This window comes from Micropterus salmoides, unplaced genomic scaffold (assembly GCF_014851395.1).
Source record: "Micropterus salmoides isolate LMB-PRFRI ecotype aquatic unplaced genomic scaffold, ASM1485139v1 Ms_hic_scaffold_13, whole genome shotgun sequence".
NCBI lineage: Eukaryota > Metazoa > Chordata > Actinopteri > Centrarchiformes > Centrarchidae > Micropterus > Micropterus salmoides.
The window spans coordinates 25,328,266-25,348,828 of record NW_024040374.1 but is presented as its reverse complement, the minus strand read 5'-3'; the positions used below and the strand labels follow the sequence as shown (position 1 = coordinate 25,348,828).

The 20,563-nt window shown below is 44.4% G+C and overlaps 1 protein-coding gene across 5 annotated transcripts in view; it reads right to left on the bottom strand.

Moving 5' to 3' along the window:
- lnx1 (ligand of numb-protein X 1) overlaps positions 1-20,298 on the bottom strand; it is a 36,659-nt gene extending 16,361 nt beyond the window's left edge. For 2 of the 5 annotated variants that reach the window (XM_038716503.1, XM_038716504.1), the window contains exons 1-2: positions 20,035-20,298; positions 15,563-16,069 (exon numbers count right to left, since the gene is read on the bottom strand). In XM_038716503.1, the coding sequence (XP_038572431.1) occupies positions 15,563-15,981 (419 nt within the window). In that variant the 5' untranslated portion in view covers positions 15,982-16,069; positions 20,035-20,298. Of the gene's footprint in view, positions 1-5,793; positions 5,945-15,562; positions 16,070-20,034 lie in introns of those variants that run through there. The other 3 variants (XM_038716505.1, XM_038716506.1, XM_038716507.1) reach the window with 2 other exon arrangements.
- Between the last annotated feature and the right edge of the window lie 265 nt (positions 20,299-20,563).

Here is a 20,563-nt window from a genome sequence, read left to right as displayed (position 1 = left end):
CTCTTCTTCCTACTTCCTTATTAATCTCAAAAGCAGCAGCTGGCAGTTGTTCCAGACAAACTCTGACTCCGGCAGCCGCTATCTGATGTTCTTAAAAATATAACAGCGACACCTCACATGTAAGAACTCGAGAAAAAAAGAGAACAATCTCCGGATGCATTACGGGCCTGGAGGTAGCCTGCAGGTTTTTCCTCACAGTAGAATATGTGGAATACGACAAGTGTGTGCATGTGTGACATATGGGAGGTTTCCTTGTGTGACAGAGAATGGTGAGAGCAGCTTAAAAGTGACAGCATGCAAGTGTTGAGTTTATTCTTGGAGCACTAATGAATATGGGAGTGCACATACACTGTTGGCAATTTTTCAACGACTTGTTAGTCCCACTGATCAAACGGTTTAGATCACAGAAACATCTCTGTCTCTGCCACATTGTGAGCTTAAGAACTTTTTTTTAACCAACTGCCTGCGGACAAAGACCAAGCTAAATTTACCAACAAATTCAAAAGCCAGGCACGCTATGCCCTCATCTACCAAATTTCTCATTGTTCTCATAATAAAGATAAACAATGCTAGATGAACAATCTTTAAAAAAGATGTGTTTTTTAAGGATTTATCCTTTACTCAACATCTACTCCAGCTGATTCAGGGATGGAACTGCTGAGAGGAAACTCTGTCACAGCTTTTGACTAAGACAAATCAAGGAGTAACTCACTTTAGACCAGACTTAACAGGAAAAAAAATACAGTGCTCTGGGGATGCACTTGTGGCTAACGCACACACACACGCACGCACGCACACACACACGCACGCACGCACACACACACACACACACACATGCACACACACAAACACACAAAGTATAAAAATGCTGGTGAAATACGGAGAGGGGTGGTGGTCATTAATTAAATTTATGTTGATAAAGGCTTGAATTTAATTTTTCTTTGATTAGACTAGTATATCAATTACTTCTTTATCACACACTTGGGCCATATGCCAAAACACATAAAGTAAAGTCTGATTGGGAGTGAATAGACAGAATGATAGATAGAAACATAGCAAGAGAGAGAGAGAGAGGAAAGAGCGACATTAAGACAGACAGAGTAATCCAGTTAATGATGAACCAGAGGAGTGTTAATCAGAGGGTGTGCTGGTGTGTTGATTGGATCCGCCTGCTGTGAGGGGTAATCCCATCTGCTATGCAAGGAGGGGGTGAGACCACTGCTAGAGGGGACAGTCTCTGCTGTGGGAGGAAATTTTGGCTAAGCTTGTTTCCAAAGACAGAGCTGCTAAATTGAAGTAGGAGGCGAGGTTTCGTTGGGTGTGACTTCTTACAGCCTTTGAAGATGAATGCATTCAGAAACCAAAAGTGATTGTGTACAACAGCCCACACAGCACATAAATCCCGTCTTCCATTGTGCTCCTGTGAAGCGAGCAGTGGCTCGGCAGGTTTGGCATGCTTATAGCATCTGTGTGTTCACGAGTGCAGAGCAGCCAGCGCTGTGTCAGTGGAGTCAGCCCGTTAGAAACAGCCCATACTCTGAGTCATGGCTTTTCAGCCAATCAATGCGTACGATCATCAGTCTAGCCCTGACCCCATGATCAGGCTGGAAGGACATTTATGCAGCGTTTATTGTGTCAGAGTCTGGTTTCAACCAAGAGGTCAATCTCACTTTTTTGTCAACAGAGAAGAAGAGCACAGGAAGTACTAGAACCGATTTATTCTCTGCTCTCTGGCTGAGCTGGATCTCAATGTACTAATACACCTCACATATGCTCACCTCAAAAGTGGCTGTCTTCCAGCCCTGCAGTTAAACACTATGTATGCATGTCTCTCACTGAACTGAACTCTCACTGTAATTCCCTCTCCACTACAGTATATGATCATAGAGAATCCCCAGTAGGCTGCTGTCCCACATTGCTCTTGGCACCTTTTAGCCCATATTTCTCACTCTATGCCACACTAGCCCTTGGCACTGTCCTGTTTTTACCTCCACGTGCCATGGTACAACCGTCTGAAACACAGCCAGCACTGATCAGCCCAGCCCAAAGCCCTGGCACTCAGTGGGGCACTGTTCACGTGAGAGATTAACTCTACACTGCTCTCCTGCCTGCTGTCAGTTACACTGCTCCTCAGGCCACTCACAAGGAACCCCTCTCACAGATTAGCCTGCTGCAGACTGAGACTGTAGAAAATATTCAGTGTTAAACATGTCAAGCCTCAGAGACCCTAAACACTCGCTGGACTTTGAGCCATCCAGAGGCCTAACAGACACCTATTTTCACAATACACACACATCTTCAGTGATATGGCTAAGAAAGTAGGGCATGTGATGTAAATGATTCAGCACAGATAAGAAAGTCAACTGCATTGCGGAAACAAATATCATATATTTAAGTTAAGAAAAGTGCTTTTGTTAAAAAATACCAAACTCTATCCCATCTTTAAGCCCTCTCTGCATGCTGAAACTAATACCTTTTCACCTTGCTGGCGTGCTGTTTTTCTGCTTGAACAGATACATCAGACAGGAAGGCTCTGCTAAAGTAAACATGTTGACCTGCTACTCACTTCTGTTCATGAATAAATTAATACATACTTAATTAATATGTTCTTTTGTGACTGTGTATTTATAAGTGCATTGCCCACACTTCAATTATACATTGCCAAATGTTTTGGTGCGTGTGTCTTCATGCATATTTGTTTTATGTGAAGTGTAATATGTCACATGAGCTTCATGCCTTTGTCTGTATGTGAACATCATCATTGTGTCCTCTGCGTGCCCTTGCCCCTTGTTTCCTTTCATGTTTGATTGTGTGTTCAGTGTACGCTGCTTAACACTGTTGTAGCTAGCAGACTTTGTCTACCCATGCATATAAATGCTCCCATGACGGATTCACTGAATGTGCTGCTTCTGGTTAAATCCCATGCAAAGAAATAATTAAGATGATTTAGTATTATCTCCTTTTAGAGGGATGTGAAAGTTGTTCAGGAGGGTAGGAAGAAAGTTGTTAGTATGATTTTTATCTCTCAGGCACTCTCCCCCCGGCCTTCCCTGTATTTCTGGCCTGCTAGATACAATGAGACAGGGAGAGCTGTCACAGTACAGAACAGGGATTAATATTTAATCCAAACAAAAGTCTAATTAGTGAAGTCTGCCCCACACTTGAAGCGCCCACAAGGCCGAAAAGGACATGGCATGGTGCTCTGCCTTTGACTCAAGACGGACCTGCCATAAACAAATGACTGGTATTGTTCAGATCCAGCGAGTGCATGGCTAATCCTGTTAGAATGCGTCCATGCTGAAGATGTCCGGAGCACTGGCAGTGCGCACAGCTCTTGGTGATCAAACACCTCCTAGATGAGGGCTGAAAGGACGGAAGCTAAGCTAATCATAGTGTTTAAGGCATCTCAGCTCAGGCCCAGAAATGAACATAGATTAATCATTAATGCTCAACAGCACAGCACTACCATTATCAGGGTAGGCCATGTGGGCTTGGGGTAGGGATAAACAAGGTCTAATTGTGTGTGTGTGTGTGCGCGCGTGTGTGTGTGTTAGGAAGTAAGGAGTAAAAAAATCACAATCTAGGTGCTTTGTGCCCTGTGTGTGCCAGTGCTGCTTTTTCATTGGCTGGTGCTGACAGAGTAAAATGGCAGTAACCATATTAAGCCTTTCATCACAGAGAAACATTTACTCTCCCCCTGTATTGTTAGTTCCATCTACACCTTGCGCACAGCCAATATAGTCTGTATAAAAGCCTGTGTATGCACATTTATGTGCAAGACAGATCACAGCCACTCTCATTTTCCCCATACAATATAAACCCAGTGTCGTAATCACATAAATTGAAAGAAATCAGAAAAGAATGAGGGGAGGGAGAAAGACAAGCGCAGAAAGGGAGCCGGAAAAATAGATGCAGGCAGAGACGGTGGTCATTCAGGAGGAGCTGGCGGCTGTTCCTGTCAACAATATGGATAAAGACAAATGGTGTACCGCTGCTCTCTAGCCAGGCAGAAAAACACCACGTCCGCGTTTGTCTGCTCCTGGTTTCTCTCTCTGTCATGTCATAATCAGCAAAAACCTCACTGTCACAAGCACAGACACACACACACACACACACACAATGTTTCTCACGCGGTGGGTGGGTTTTATTTACAAACAACCCCTCACTGAAATTTGCTGGGCATGCTGGGTGCCATCACCATGGCAGCCGTATGTATGGCCAGATGGAAGCCAGGCACAGGAAGTGACCTTATAGCCTACTGTCTCTTCTCATCTTCCCTCACGTCTCTGCTGTACCTCCCAGAACCTCTCATCCACACCATTTCCATTCTCATTATCCTCCTCCCATTCTTTTCCGTATATAATCAAATGTAAGGATTTCATCTCTTCTTCCAACCTTTTCTGTCCATTTGCCTACATCGCCCTTCCCTCCCCCCCCTTCTCTCCTCTCCTCTTTGGCATTCATTGCTGTCCAATATGGGCTCTTGGTGTCTGCAGCAGCTAAAGCCCCACTCAGTGGAGAGAGCATACAATGAAATGAGGGGATTTGCGAAGCGCTCCATTGTTCCATGTATTCATGCAGTATAATGGAACATTTCCGTCAGACTGGAAAGAGGAGCGGTAGCCCAGCTTGGGGATCAGAGAGCCCCGGCTTCACAAGGAGCTGCTGAATATAGTCAGCATTAACTCCCACACAAAGAGAGTCTGAGGGCCAATACAGAGCAGACAACACAGTTCAGAAGAAGAGGAGCCAAGAACAGAGATAATGCGATATAGTGTAGTATTTTGCCTGCTGTGTTGTTGGCTTCTGCTGAAATGATCAATTATTCAATCATCCATCCATCCATCCATCGTCAACCGCTTATCCTGCGTACAGAGTCGCGGGGATTATTCAATCATTTCACAACTATTTTGATAACCAATTAATTATTGAAGTCAGTTTTCAACATTCACTGGTTCAAACTTTAAAATGTGGGGATTTGCTGATTTCATATCATTGTAAACTGTTGATACACCTGATGAGAGGTTTGTTTCCAATAACACCCATCTGTGTGTTTATGGTGATATAACTACTGATGAAATATTAATTCAAAGGAAAGGCTGTGACAACCTTTGCGACACCAACAGGTGTTATTTTATGCACTAATAATGATGTTGTTTATTTTCAGTATAATAAATGTTATGTGTACATAAAGATTGTATGCTGTATAGATAGAAAAGATGCCATGCGAGGGTAGCTATGAATCTTTAATGCCAAAGTGAAGGTCTATTCCACAAACAAACACACCGTCGTTGCCGCTGTCCATATGTGTAGTGGGACTCGTACAGCGAATACAGCCTACAGCAAACGCGTGCTGACATTTTGCCCAAGTCAATACAGTAGTCACAGACACACTCACACATGCCACTGGGGAGAGAGAGACAGAAAAAGAGAGAGAGGAGAGAGAGAGATGCCATGCTGCAGTGCTGTAGCGTCCAACCTGTCCTGGACAGCACAAAGCCCTACCTGGTCGCTCCACTGCGTCCCAGTGCCACAACAACCAATGACCAGGGCATTAGGGAGCAATTATATGATAATGTCCACACCACAGCGGCACACTTTAACTCTTAAAGTGATGATAAAAATGTAAACATTAGAAGTTACATACAAATCTCTGTGAAAGTATTGCACAAACAAATGCCTGATAAAAGTGACAGGCATGCACAGTGACACAGTAACAGGGCTGCTGAGGGAGGGGAGAGATGGGGTGATGTTGGTGAAAGGATGCAAGAGGAGGCTGAGGGTTGTACTCACAGCTCAGAATAGAGGATGTGCAGGTTGCCCAAATTGTCTGTGTAGTTGGCCGGGCTGAGCCATGGCAGGACCAGCAGCAACAGAGCCTTCATGGTCAACGCTTGCCTCTTTTTCCCTATTTCTCTCCTCTCTGCACTGAAGCTCTCTCCTCTTCTACTCGCCCCCCTCCTCCACCTCCTCCACCACCAATTCTCCGGAACCTGGCCGTGCTGACCCCCCTGCCCGCCTGCCTTCCTTCTCCAGAGGCACTCTCAGATCCAAATTAATCCTTCACTTCCTACCTTCTCTGCCTCTTTCTTTCCCTCTGCTTCCCCCTCTCTCTACCTCTGTCTCTGTGTGAGTGTGGCAGTTTCTTCCTCTGCCTCAGGCTGGCTGCCTGGTCATCTCAGCTGCAGAGACAAACGGGCCAGTTGCCAGAGGTTGAAGACGGAGCGGAGGTGGAAGAAGCAGCAGAAGCAGGTGCAGAGGAGAAGTCCTGTTGTGGCACAGGAGGAAGAGGAGAAAGTGCAAGAAGAAGAGGAAGGAGACCCATGCAAAGGTGGCACATTTGGAATACAATTTGAGATGTGCAGCCCCTTAATCTGCTCTGGGCACTGGCGAGTTGTAAGAGGATTTACGCTCGTATGTGTGTGTGTGCTTGTCTGTCTCCCTCGGTGTGTGCGTGTGTGTGTGAGTGAGCGCACGCGTGTGTCAGAGAGAACGGCGCAGGCTGTGACTTATACTGCAGCAGAAACCACTGAGGGGGGAGATGGAGCAGACCAAGCAAAGACAGGAGGGGGGAGGTACCTGGTGCTGCTTTGATTGGCTCTGACCTCTTCACACGCATACACACTCGCACACACTCAGACATACACACACATACGCCCAACCTCTGCATTCACCTCCCCCCCTGCCTGCACATATATTGGTCCATGAAGGGGAGGATAGAGAGGATGGAGAGAATATAATGCCTCCAAGCCTTCACCCCTCCTCTCCACTGATGGACTGCTCCCTGTGCAGCAGATTGGTCTGATCGCTCAAAAGAATCTGCCTACATGTGTGGAGAGAAAATAATAAACAGAGTATGACTAAAACACACCGGCAAATCAATATTCTTTGCAGTGATGGAAGCTTGTTATTCTGTCATGAAAGAAAAGACAGAGGCAAAAGAGAAAAATCTTTAGAGAACCACTGTCCAAGTGCACATTTCATTCTTTCATACAATCCATTTCAGAATGTGAGACGGAACGATAGAGGGGATAGCAGGTAGTCCACAATGACAAAAATTAACCCCGTCTGTCATCAGAACCTTTTCTCATAACTTGTGCAAGGATCTTGGGAAGTGACTGGTCGAGAGGTGTGTGTTGATACTGTGTTACGTGTTGGTGGCAGAGACCCACATTCACTTGAAGGTGCTGAATACAGAGGCAAGACACATTTAAAGGCTGTTTCATCCCTTTCTGTTTCTTTCGCCTCTCCTCTGTTCTCACTCCCACCCCTCTCTGCCTTCTTTGTAGTAAACACAATGCAAGAAGCGGAGATGGCAGCATTAGAAGTTTGAATGTGAAATGTTGCCACAGTTCTAATCTATTTTCATCTCATTTACTGTCAAATCTTACCCTCAATTCATTTCCAGTGTAATTTACTTGGCTATTTTATTCTAAGCAGTCATGTCAACCGAAAGGTTACTCAGCAGAATACAACGTTCTCATTTTCCTGACATCTATCTTTATCTTTCCCTTTTGCTTCCTCTCCGCCCTTTCCTTTCCTTGTTGTCCTTCTTCTTACCTTTTTCCCCCTATATCCAATTTTCGTAGAGCAGAGCTGTCTGCTGCCCTCGAGAAAGACACTTAACTGGTGTAAATACCCTGTTTGTTGAATTTGTTGGTGTGTGTATACGTCTGTTTGTGTGCATTAATGCATGCATACTGAGGCACAAGTTATCCTGCGGTATTTGAACAGTGCGCACAGCAACAAGACCACAGGGCACGCAGGAAATGGAAATGTAATTGGATTGTGACAGGATGCAGTTTGTGAACAGAAACCAGTCTGCCCCACAGGAGTCGTTTCATACATTTGCACATTAACTCGCACTCACAAAAACACCATCATAACACACACATATACACGTACTCCCCCCCCACCATTATTGCTTTTCATTGCCCGCTCACAGCAGCCTATTCATCATACTGATGTGAAGTCAAAGTGATTATTTCAAAGATACAGTGTATTTTGGGCTTGGAAGTTTGCCTTACAAAGCAAACCTAGAAGTACATTATACAGGTCTTATAAGTATTTAACCAAGGGACCTATCTGTGTGTACATGTATGTAATATTAAGTAAAGAAGAGGTTACTGATGCTGTGGAAAAAACCCGATGGCAAGAGGAATAATACATGTAGTGGTTAACCAGAGTCTACAAGAGATAGCAGTATGCTACAGTCGGCTATTCTCTTAGAGCTTTTGGGGGAAATAAATTATGTGGGAATAAGATCATCCTTATGTTCCCAGGGTCCTATGAGCATGTGTGTCTCTTGATATAAATTATCATTGTAAAAGATTGGTAAGGGCTAACTTTGCAAATTGCATAATAACTTAAGAGAGATGGATGTTTTAAATGCAGTCAGCTGCTGTGGAGATATCAAAGAAAACTGTCTTACTCGCAAATTTGAGGGCATAGGTTTAAAGGAGAAAAACTTCAGTAAGCTGTATAAGCTGTAGGTGGGTGATTTCAACATGTTGACCTAGGGAAAAACATTACTGGGAACATAAACCATTTGAAAAGTCTCCTTAATGTGCGCGGAACATAGAGCCCTAGGTAGACTCCTGTGGGAACCCAACCTGTCACACCTTAGTCTATACCATAGGTCTAAATGGGTAATGTACCTCTGCCCTCTACTAGGGATGGGAGGATGACCTGGAGTTGAGGGATAAGTTGTGCTGTTCTGAATAATTAGCTACTTGGTTGATTCCATTGCAACTAATGATAAAGCAACAAACAATTTAAAAGTTATCTATTATTAAGTTCACTTGTGTTTTGTAAAAGAGCTGAGAACACTCATGACATGAAAAAGAGCCAAGTGAGTTCTTTTTCGATTGGTTTTCTTTCACCACACTCTTCTTTAAAGAGGCATTATGGAGGTTTCAGCGGACACTAGCGGTGCAGTTTTAAGACTTCAACCAGGTGTGTTCTCATACACGTGCTCGCTTGAAGTCATGAGCGAGCATTATCTGAAACAAAACCGCTTTCATCCAGAAATCCCGCAATAAACGGGAGTGACTGCATTTAGCTGACGTGCTACATTGTTAGCCTGTCTGCTTTTCAGTAACTAACATTACTATCTGTGTATCTTTCACCGGAGGCTCAGCAATGTGAGCACAACTTTATTAGATGAAAACGAAAGGGTTAGTGAGCTGGACTGAATATTATAAATGAGATTGTTGTCACACTTTCTAATAGTTAGACCGCAGTAAGCTACTTTACTGTAGTGTTAGTGAATGGCTCTTTCTCTGTGTTGTTTTTGCCGTTTTGTTGCGGTAGCCTATTGTATATTATGTGGGTCACAGAAGTTACCACAACTGAGACGTGGAGAATCTGTGTACCTGAGTATCGGTGAAACGACAATAAATCTAAATTGAACGTTACAAAGCAAACAGTGGCAGGTCCAAGCTAATGTAGCGTTAGCTGGCTGCCCTGCCTAACATCACTATAGGCTAGTAAACAAATCGATCCACATCATTTACATCCTTTCTTTCAGGCTAAGTCAACACTTTGACATAATACCAATGGTACACAGGATAGTAATATAGGTTGCGTTAATTGGTGAAGTAATGAGGAAAGCGATACAACTTTGCACTGGATAACATTAGCAACTGCTCAGCGTTAGCCAGCGAGTTAACGTGACTCTCTCGTGACTGTTTCGCCAACCTTTCTGATGTTAAGTTTTCCCCGACATCATCTGAATCTCGTTTGTTGTGATGGGCATGTAAATATCTTGTAAATTGATCAACATCATATGTGTAAATCAGGGATAAAAAAAAAAAAAAATGAATTGCCTCTTGCATTGATGACTGTACATATTAGGAGGCTCTCTATAAGGTGGCCTTATGTCTTTTTCTCTCTCAGCCTCTGTCTGTGTCTCTTATACCAACATACACACACACACACACACACACACACACACACACACACACACACACACACAGCAACATGACATACAAAAGAACAGGCACATTCAAACATACAGAACAAAATTATATTAACAAATGAATTCTCATTTGTTTTCCATATTTTTCACGCAGGCTTTCCTATGTGGCAGTACATGTTTACAAAAAAAAGAGGAAAAAAGAAACGTCATTCTCAAGACATACAGTATTGCCATCTGTTTTAAGCGTTAACGACAGTGCATACACATGTAGCCACAAGTAACTGCCAAAAAGAAGAAAATACCTGAGCAGGGAGGTCCTTTCCGGCTGAATTCTGTGCAAGCCCTTACAAGACAAAATAACAAAACCAGCAAGAAATACCACTGATCATATAATTCAAATTTTGTTCTTGATTGCACTGGTGGTGTCTAGAATGACAATTTCTCCATCCAAAGGCCAATAAAGGTCATGAATGATTAGATGAGTATGAAATCAGCTCTGACCAGATGGTGTGGCTGTCTCAGTCATTATGACTCCTGATCCACTGCCAGATTCTGTGGTATGGCCAGAGAAAGTGTATTCTGACATCATGGCAAAAATACCCGTAGAAAAAGGAACAATGGTGTAACTTACATACGTTCTCAAAACATATCTAAGTCTAGATACAGAGGAGATGTTGTATTTTGCTGTTATTGAACATACTGACTTTTTCCCCTGGTTTGATATATCTTAACCAGTGAGCACAGCCCAGTTATGTCTTACTGTTGTGTACTAAGAGGCTTATCATACACATCTTGAGAATCAGACAAAATCATGTCACAGATTCTGCTGTGGAGAGCATTTTAGAATTGTATGCACCTAAAAAAAGGTGTATGTGAGCAGATTTTCAGTCCATTGACTTTACCGTACTAGATACCAATAGGTGACAAAATGGTGGAAAATCAAGGATTATAATGAGGGGAGAAACATTATGCAGGTGCTTCCACCTATGACGCAAGGGGTCACTAAATGGTTCGATATGCTATGGCCTTTATAGTTACCCAACAAGTCATCCAAATTAAATGACAAAATACACTGTAACAAAATTACACATATAACAGTTTATTGATCCGATCCCCCTGCTTACAAATCACTGTTATTAAAACAATTAAACAAAGTGATCTGACACTACTATGGTCAAGGTTTGATTAAGTTAAGACACAAAAATGACTTTGTTAGGCTTAGGGAAAGAACATGATTTGGGTTAAAATTGCTATTTTATTATGGTTCGGATTGTTGGGGTCATGGGTGAAATGAAGGTTACAATATGGTAACCCTAGTTCTATTAGCACAGACGGAGCCCTCTACTGGACTCTATGGGTATCATCTCTCCTCCTATCACACGCACATACTCACCCACTGAAATTTGCTTAGTGAAAGTAGCTGTAGTATCCAATATTTGTGCATTTGACTCATAACAGTTCAAAATAGCACTGTAGCAGCAAGCCAGAGGGTCAGTGACCTACGGGGAGAGCAGTGATTGGTGGTTATGTAGGGACTGAACCCTTCTATAGTATTTGACCTCAAACCCCTTGTTTTGTTACCTCAAAATAGAACTGTACCCTTCTATGGGTTTGACCTTTTACTTTGCAGACTCAAACCCTTCTATGGTACCTAACAGATACCTAAACATATCCTATATAAGCTTTGTTTGATGTACAGAGAGACAGAGTGGCCATCAGGCTGGGTCACTCTCCAAGCTGCTGCAGAGCTTCCTCTCAACACATCATCGCAGCATTATTGTTCGGAAACCACAAAGCCAACCAATGCGACGCCGCTACCGATACGTGCGAATCGTAAAAATATAAAAAAATTGTCCACACTGCCCAGCATCCAGCCACCTCTTCAGTAGATGGCAGCGGAGCGGCAGGGCTCCATCGTAGAGGGCTCCGCCTGTGCTAATAGAACTAGGGTTACCATACCATAACCTTTGTTCTATCTCACACAGGCTCCGCCCTCTACTGGACTCCATGGGTACAGTGGGTGGAGCCCGATGACTGTCCGACCAGGCGCGACAAGCCACCGGCCACCACACTGACCCGAGCACAGTCGGTGTGGAAAGTCCTGCCCAGCAGCCGGTAGTCTATCATAGACACCAGCCCCTCTTTTCACAGATCCTGGGTTGCAGCTGCGAGCACGGATCCTGAGAGCCTGACACATCCAAGAGGTAAAAACGCACAAATGGGCATGGTGAAGACCACAATGCCGTAGTGCAAATCTCCTCGACGCTCACCCCGCTGAAGAGGGCTGTAGACACTGCTACACCCCGTGTGGAGTGAGCCCGGACCACTGAGGGTGGGTCGTTTCCTGTCCGCACATAGGCCTATGAGATACAGTCACAAAGCCAGCCGGCTAGACGCTTCTTGGATAGAGCCTTACCGATTACACTGTCACCAAAGCAAACAAACAGTTGATCAGTGTGTCTAATGGCGGCCGTGCGCTCCACATAATGCGTTAGGGCACGCACCGGACACAGCAGATGCAACCTCGCTTCCCTAGGCCCAAGATGGGGCGGAGTGTAGAAGGCATTCAAATGTATTGTTCTTGACCTGAACGAGCTCCTTATGTTCTTGGGAACAAAGGAGGGGTTCAGTCTTAACACAGCCGCACTGGGGTCACCACGAAACAGCATGCAGCTGGGATTAACCGACAGGGCGCACAGTTCACTCACCATCTTGGCAGAGGTCAGGGCAAGTAACAAGGCTGTTTTAAGAGATAGCATCTTCAAGGAAGACTGCTCTAGGGGCTCGTAAGGATTCGACCTTAGAGCCTCCAAAACTAGTGGCAGGTCCCACTGGGGTGTGGAGACAAGAGACACTAGTCGTTGTCTTCTCACACCGTCAAGAAAACACTTCAGGAGGTGGTGGGTGAAGATAGGTCTGTCGCCAAACCCCTCATGACAAGATGAGATAGCTGCTGCATACACCTTAATGGTTGAATGTGACAGTCCCTTCTCCATCAGGCCTTGAAGGAATGAAAGGATGGATCCCATTGAGCAGGTTACGGGATCCATTTCCCTCTCGGTGCACCAGCGCTGAAAGCCCAGCCACTTAGCTTTATAGCAGGAAGTGGTGAAGCCCGCCCTCGCCGCCTGGATGGTCTGTACCACCTCTGCGGACAGCCCAGCCTGTCTCAACCTCTCCCTTTCCATGCCTATAGCGCCTGATTCTTGTGACAGAGCTCCCCAGACCTGAGGTACAGGCCAAGGCTCTGTCACTGCCAGCTGTGTCACTTCTGCATACCACCCCGCCGATCGGCGGCTGGGGGGTACCAGAATGACTGACAACCGCTCCTGTCTCACCCTCTCCAGCAGAGGGGGAATGAGATGGGTTGAGCGAAAAGCGTACAGCAGCCACCTTGGCCATAGAGCGTGTGCAAATGTGTCCACTCCCAGAGGTGGGCTGTCCTGTGGTAGAATTGAGAACCACAGCAGGCAGTGGGTGTTGTGTCGTGAAGCAAACAGGTCCACCTCTGCCCTCCACATCTGCTGTATCACTTCGGGGTGTAGTCTCCACTCGCTTGACGGGGGCCCGCCCCTCAACATGAGGTCTGCCCCCCAATGTTTTCCAATCCTGGGATGTGAAGGGCTTTTAGAGACAATAGGTGCTCTGACGCCCACCTCCACAACTCTACTGCCAGCGTCAAGAGAGCCGCGGATCGGACTCCGCCCTGGACCGCTTGGAGGAGTGTCGTCTGTCTGAGTTCCGACAGAGAAGTTCTCAGGCAGGCGGCATTGAGCACAATTCCCAAATACTCTGCCTCCTGGCGAGGTAGGGGAAAACTCTTCTCCCAGTTGATCGCAAAACCAAGGTTGTTTAGGTGCAGAATCAACTGGGCTGGCCCAGCTTTTTTCTCCAAATTCGCCAAATATCTGAGAGCCGGGGATACGAAGGGGGGCTGAGCCGGTCCATAAAAACCCTCACAGAGGCGGCTCACCGGCTTGGGCGGGACGGGTGGCGCAGGCATAGTGTCTCCCCAGGCATTCGAAGCATAGGCGATGAGGGTCGGCCCCGGCGATCAGACCGGGGCACGACGGGCATAGACGAGCTTCCATCAACAGCGACTCCGTCCGTGGAGTTGAAAAATAGTGGGCAATCGCCGTCTGCTGAAGAGAAAAAGATGCTAGGCAGTGTGGACACTACTATTAATACGATTCGCACGTATCGGTAGCGGCGTCCCATTGGTCGGCTACTTTCACTAAGCAAATTTCAGTGGGCGAGTACATGCATGTGATAGGAGGAGAGGTAATACCCATAGAGTGCAGTAGAGGGCGCAGCCTGTGTGAGATAGAGCAATAATCACTGTTTTTAGGATAAGTTTGTGGCTATGGGTAAGAAACCAACGGTGACTTTCGGTGGGAAATGGGAGGTGATGTGGAAAAACGCGCACCTCACTATCATCATCACCAAATGAGGGATTATTTTTTTAAAGAATTGCGTTCCATCATTCTAGAAGAAGGTAGTTTAACTTGTGTGACTTGTAGAGTATTTTCCAAGGCCCATTGAAGCTGTTTTGGTGACCAAACCAACACCTTATTAAGACACTTTATGTTGGTTTTTCCTTTAGTTTCTTACATATCTGACATGTTAAAACTCAATAAATTTAGGCCAACAATAATAACCAGCTTTCTTAAACAAAAAATGTTCTGTAAAAGACTTATTTATTTATAATATTTATTCCACTGCATAAACAGTAGCCACAATCACTGGACCATACTAAAATACGTGAACAGAATAGAATTTTTGTAATGGGGGTTTCACTGAAACCTTTTCACATCCTTGCAGCCAGTGGGTAAAGTCATCCCTCTGGACGTGGCCATTCACCTCCACAGGTGACACCTTCTAACTATGAGAGAGCTGAATCCTTTTGGGAGTTGGCCTCAGAATGTCACACCTCAATATGAAATTCACACTACATGAAGGAAAAGACTGGGAAACAATAGTGCAATGTGGAGAAAAAGATAGAGGGCTTGATGGAGTAGAAAAGACAAGAAACAGAGATGGCTGTATGTGTAGGCGTTGGGTGGTGGGAAATAAGACAAGAAAAGAAGGGGCAGAAAAAAGGACACGACTTTTTGAAAATTTATAGAGTTTTATGCAACTTGAGGTTTTCTAAAGTGTAAATGAATAAAAACTCGGCTGCTTGTGTGTGATGTGTAGCGAGATGCACTAATTATCCCAGGGGCCTTTGGGCTAGGGGAGTGTTAATGAGCATTAATGAAAACAGACCCAGGCTGAGAGAAACCAAAGTACTTTTAATAATAAATAAACAAGAAGAGCTGGGCCTAGTTTAGATGAAAGCTTGGAGGAAGAACTCTCATCTTTGGAAACGGAGCTGTGGGTCAATGACAATAGGCAGAGGAGGGTGGGAAACCTAGAGTGAGTGTTTACTGCAGGTCCTTGTAGTCTTCAACGCATAGCAAGGTTAAGAGAAACATAACTAAAAAAGAAGCTCAAGTACTTCGTTATTTGTTTAATAAGAGCACTGATTATATTTTTGTTATTTTAATGGAAAATACACAGTTATAGGCCTGCGAATGTTTTGAGGTACAAACTGCCTTCATGATGTGAGTGTTGAGCTGAACTAAATTGATTCTTCCATCCTACCTGCTCTTGATGTGGTCTTCCATTTCACCACGGGGCAGCATTTCGGTGCAATGGTCAGTGAAGGGGCAAGCCACAGTCAGCTTGTCCAGCAGCTTATGCACCAGCAGGCTGGGCTTCCTGCAGCTCTGCAGCATTAGGGGCATGCGGCACACAGGGCAGAAGTCACTTTCCAGCAGGAAGCTGGTGAGACACTCCTGGCAGTAGGTATGTCCGCAGGGCGTGTCCAGGGGCCGGATGAGCGGCTGCAGGCAGATATGACAGATAAGGTCATCGTCCACCTCGTCTTTGTAAAGGTACTCGTGGTTCTCCTCCAGCTGGTGACTGTGACCACATGAAGTGCACAGGTCAGGAGGCGGAGACAACAGTCCATAATCCATACAGGGGGGAAGCGATGGAGCCGATGCTTCGGCCATTGCCATGGCGGATTCAGACTATATTCTCTCCTCTGCGATGCTCATTAGGAGGGAAGGACTCGGGATTAATCCATTGAGGATTAGCAGCAGAGATCTGTGGGGAACAATGTGCGTAAAAAGTGTGGATAAAGTGGAAGAAAAGCGTTCGTGGAAGAAGTACTCAGATCCTTTCATTAAGTAAAAGTACCAATACAACAATGTAATACTCCATTACAAGCTAATTGAACTTAAAGTATCAAAAGTAAAAGTACATGGCATTATTAGATTGTTAATTCTGATGCACCAATGTGTAACAGCATTTTACTGTTGTGGCTGTGACGGTGGAGCTGGTATTTTATTTACAGTTTATACCATGCATTTGTAATCTGTTTTTTTTCTCCCTTTGTGAGGACTCACAGGCCAAAACACATATTTGCCTCTGAAATGTAATGAAGAAGAAATATAAAGCAGCATCAAATGGAAATATATCAGAAGTACAGTACTTGACAATAGGGCTTAGTTACTGTCCACCACTGAAGAAAGGGACAGTTATCATGTCAAGTAAAAAAGGTGTGAAAAGATTCATAAGCTGTGTAGTCAGAGCAGAGCAGGATTGCTGGCATTCTGTCTTTCACTTCCACACACAAACAACAGCAGCACTACAAACTACAAACTGTCCTTTTCTCAGTTTGTTTGATTTCTTCCGCTGGCACTGAGAAGCGATATCGAACTACTGAGATTTCTTCTCAGGGTGCAGCAACATCAATACCACTCATCTCAGTATAGAGACAGATAGACACAGATAAGTCTCCAGCACTGACTCGTGTACTGCGTGACAAACACACACATGGCTGTTAATCCACTGTAGGATGTGACATGATTCTCAAACAGTTTTATTTATTTATTTTTCCTGCTACACCGGTTTACATTGTGCGCGACATTGTGAGCGTGCCAGTGTACACGTCATATCCAAAACAGGCACGCTCCTCGAGCACATGGACATGAACAGATGGACTCAGTCAGACACACGTCACCTTGGCAACAGCCGTCTTGTTGGCGCTCCACAAGCTTTGTTTCTGGACCCACTATTGGGTCTTGGCTGCTTAATGAGACACTAGATCTTGTTAAAAAAAAAGCACCACCACCACCACCAACAACAACAACAACAACAACAGCAACAAAACTTGTGTTTGAAAACTAGAAATGTTATCCAATTGCTAGCTCGATTTTAATTGGACACATTCCCATGCACAATACAATAGACTTTGATGTGCATCCCAATATGCTAATGCAGACAAATATAACCATGCCTGTACAAGTGCATACAAATCAGCCGAGTAGCCAGTGAGTTGCCAAAACAAACAGGCTTTCTTCATTTCTTTTTACATAAGCAGCATGAGGATGGCGCACGGTGAGTTGTGACAGCCATAAAAGATCAGTGTCTTCAGTGTGTCTGGGAGGGGAAGGCTAGTAAGAAGAGGCTGAGCAGTCTTAACAAAGATGAACTTTCCCACTGAGAGCTTGCGGTAACATGGCTGATTCATCACACTATGTGGCACCTGCTGTGTCTGAGGTCTGGCCTGATCTATGGAGCAGAGCGCTTTCATCACTACACAGGAAAGGCGAGAGACAGAGAGAGAGAGAGATTTCATCACTGCACAGGAAAGGCGAGAGAGAGAAGTATCTGCCAGAACGAGTTGAGAATGAAAAAAAAAAAAACTTCAAAATTAAAGAAAATGAAAAATGAAGGTGGTTTGATTTTCTCTCCAACTACTGATCTGAACAGGATAACTCCTTAAAGTTTGTTCTCTTTTCTCTCCTGGGAAGCTTTGATCTGGAAAGAAAAAAGATAACTACACACTAATAATAAAAAAATATAGCAAAGGGATCAGAATGTTATTTTGTCTGAAACAAACGGCTTCAGCACCCAGGTGGTTACAGCCTGACTGGAACCCATTCCCCATAATAATCTGTGTTTGGAATGAAGATCACCAAGACCAAAATTTACAGTACACAAATACATGCAGCTACATGTAGAGTTGTGCACTTGGACAGACACACAAACACACATGCATGCCTCTACATACCCACTCATACATTCAGAACACACACCCTTGCCTGAGGAGGATGAGCTGTCTCTGGCTCATTTCTAATCCCTGGACTGACAAGACGATACCGCCACAACGGCCCTGTTATAACGCTGCTCTTTGCTTTGAGACGATAACAGAGAGCTGTCAGGCTGAACCTTAACTACATATTACTGGTGTTTTATTAATAACTACACGTGCAATCCACTATCCAAACAAGCTTGCTGCATTCTGGCCACATCCCCATTTCACTTTTGATCACAAAATGAAAGAAAAACCAGTGTTTGCATTGTAAATCCAACACCGAGGTAAAAGTGTTTTCTTTGTCTTTGAACCAAAGTCACGTCAAGTGTTTGGCTCAATGGGCTGTCCCTCTTCAGCGACTGAGAGCTGGCAGAGCTGTTTATTTAAGATATACCTATACCTTCTTCCTCACATTGAATTGCATTTTATGTAAATAAGGCTGTTGATTCACTCTCAGGTTACTCTCCTGTGATCTGAGGTGACTTGACAAGTTAATAATGATACAAGGCTGTGCCAAGTCAGCTCCTTTTTCTAACGATTGACTGTGAAAAACAACCCCGTGACAAGGTAACTGTGTCTGCGTCAGCACTCTCACTGGCCACACTGAACTAGCATGTTGCTATGTACGTATCCACTTCTCGTATACAACAAAATCATTTCTGTAATCAGACCAACACACCCTTGGAGCAAATCGCAGAGTCAAGCCAAATCAAACAAAGTTGAGCGCATGTGTGTGGGCATAGCACCGCCTTTTTTTGCTAGTTCATCATTGCAGATTTAATTTTATGTGCTGCAATGTACTGATATGTCTGCACTGTACTCTAATTCACGTCATAGTGTATTTTAACTGACACTGAGTTCACCTGGTCATTACAGAAGGTGTGATCTGACATTTTCAAGACCATTAACTGCTGTGTGATTCATGTGAAAAAGAAACACAAGCACAGGGCCCACACTCACCGACACAACCACAGCACAGAGTGGGAGTGCTGAACAAGAGGTTGCTTATGAACATATCAGTTCATCGTCAAATAAAGAAAGGCTGCTGATACTAGATCAGTATCACTGTTCCTAGCAGCTCAATAAACATGGACCCTTAGCACGAATGAACATGAGGCAGCCTGGAGTTATAGGCACAAAGAGTGTGTGCCACATCTAACACACACACACACACATACACACAGTCTGTTGTTCTGTTCAAACATGTCTCTGAAACACTGAAAATTCCAGTAAGCCATTTCTTTTTCAAATTCTGCAGACATCTGTCCATAACCAGTTGTTAAACAATAAACACCCTATCAATAATCTCATCATGAATAATTTACTAATACCTCAACATGTATTGTATTTCATTTTAACTATGAAAGCGTTAGCTGCACAGACAATATTACATAACATAACATAATTTTATATTTTCCAAATCTAGCACATCTCGTTCCATTTAGAATGAACATATGGGTCCTACAGAGTAATGTAATTCCTGCCCTTTCAATAACCTCTACATTAAGCTCTTGTGTGTGTATGTTTGTGCATGCCAGTCCCTCTCTGAGTTCACAGCAATCTCTACGATGAGTCTGAGCCAGACCTGACACCTCTGTCAGGGAGACCAGATGTAGGCAGATGGGAAGCTCTGTGAAGTGTCTCTAATATCAGAATGGCTGACTGGATCAGCACAAACTGTGCTGAACATTAACTGAGATGCTGAAATTAGCACGTAGGAAACAGTAAATCTACACATAGAACATGATTACAGGCGCCCTATATCTCTTATAAATGCACTCACAGAGGGATTCAGTGCAAATGAATCCCATGCAAATAACACAGACAGACATTGATCAGGTAACAGGCACTGGAACAATGTTTTGTAACTGCTGACAAAGTCAAAGTTTCACTATAAGAACCTTTAAGACAAATAACATACACACAGCTAATAAAAAAAATCTACTTGGAGTGGGGAAAGTGTACTTACATAACTTCATGAGCGATGTTGGTGCAGTTCACCTGGACAGGTAAAGCCGCGCAGAGGGTGTAACATTAAACCATTCATAGAGGAGGTGGAGGGGAAGCCAAGGAGAGTTAAATGACTCAGTAAAGAGGACTTTGTCCCAGCTTTGGACTCTGCTGATTGGCTGCCGGTCCTCAAGTGGAGAAACTTAATCCCACTGCTGGTCTTGGGGGAATGCTACAACCCAAAGAAAGGAAGACTCCTGTGTGAGCTTGGAACACACTCACCTCTAACAGGCCAAGGTGATCAGGAAGTAGCAGGGCAGAGGGGCGGAGCCAGAGACAGAAAAGGTAAACAAGAGAACTGCCCAGACCTGCTCTGGGAGTTTGGGAAAACTGGAATTTTCTATAAAGTGGAGTGGACATGGTAAACGGAAGAATGGAGGGCTATGATAAGCAGTTTTTCAAAAGTACACTAGTACCACTAACAAACAGAACCTTTTTCTTTGTAATGATACGTGGAAATGTCTTGCAAAAGGGCACCAGCAGGTTGA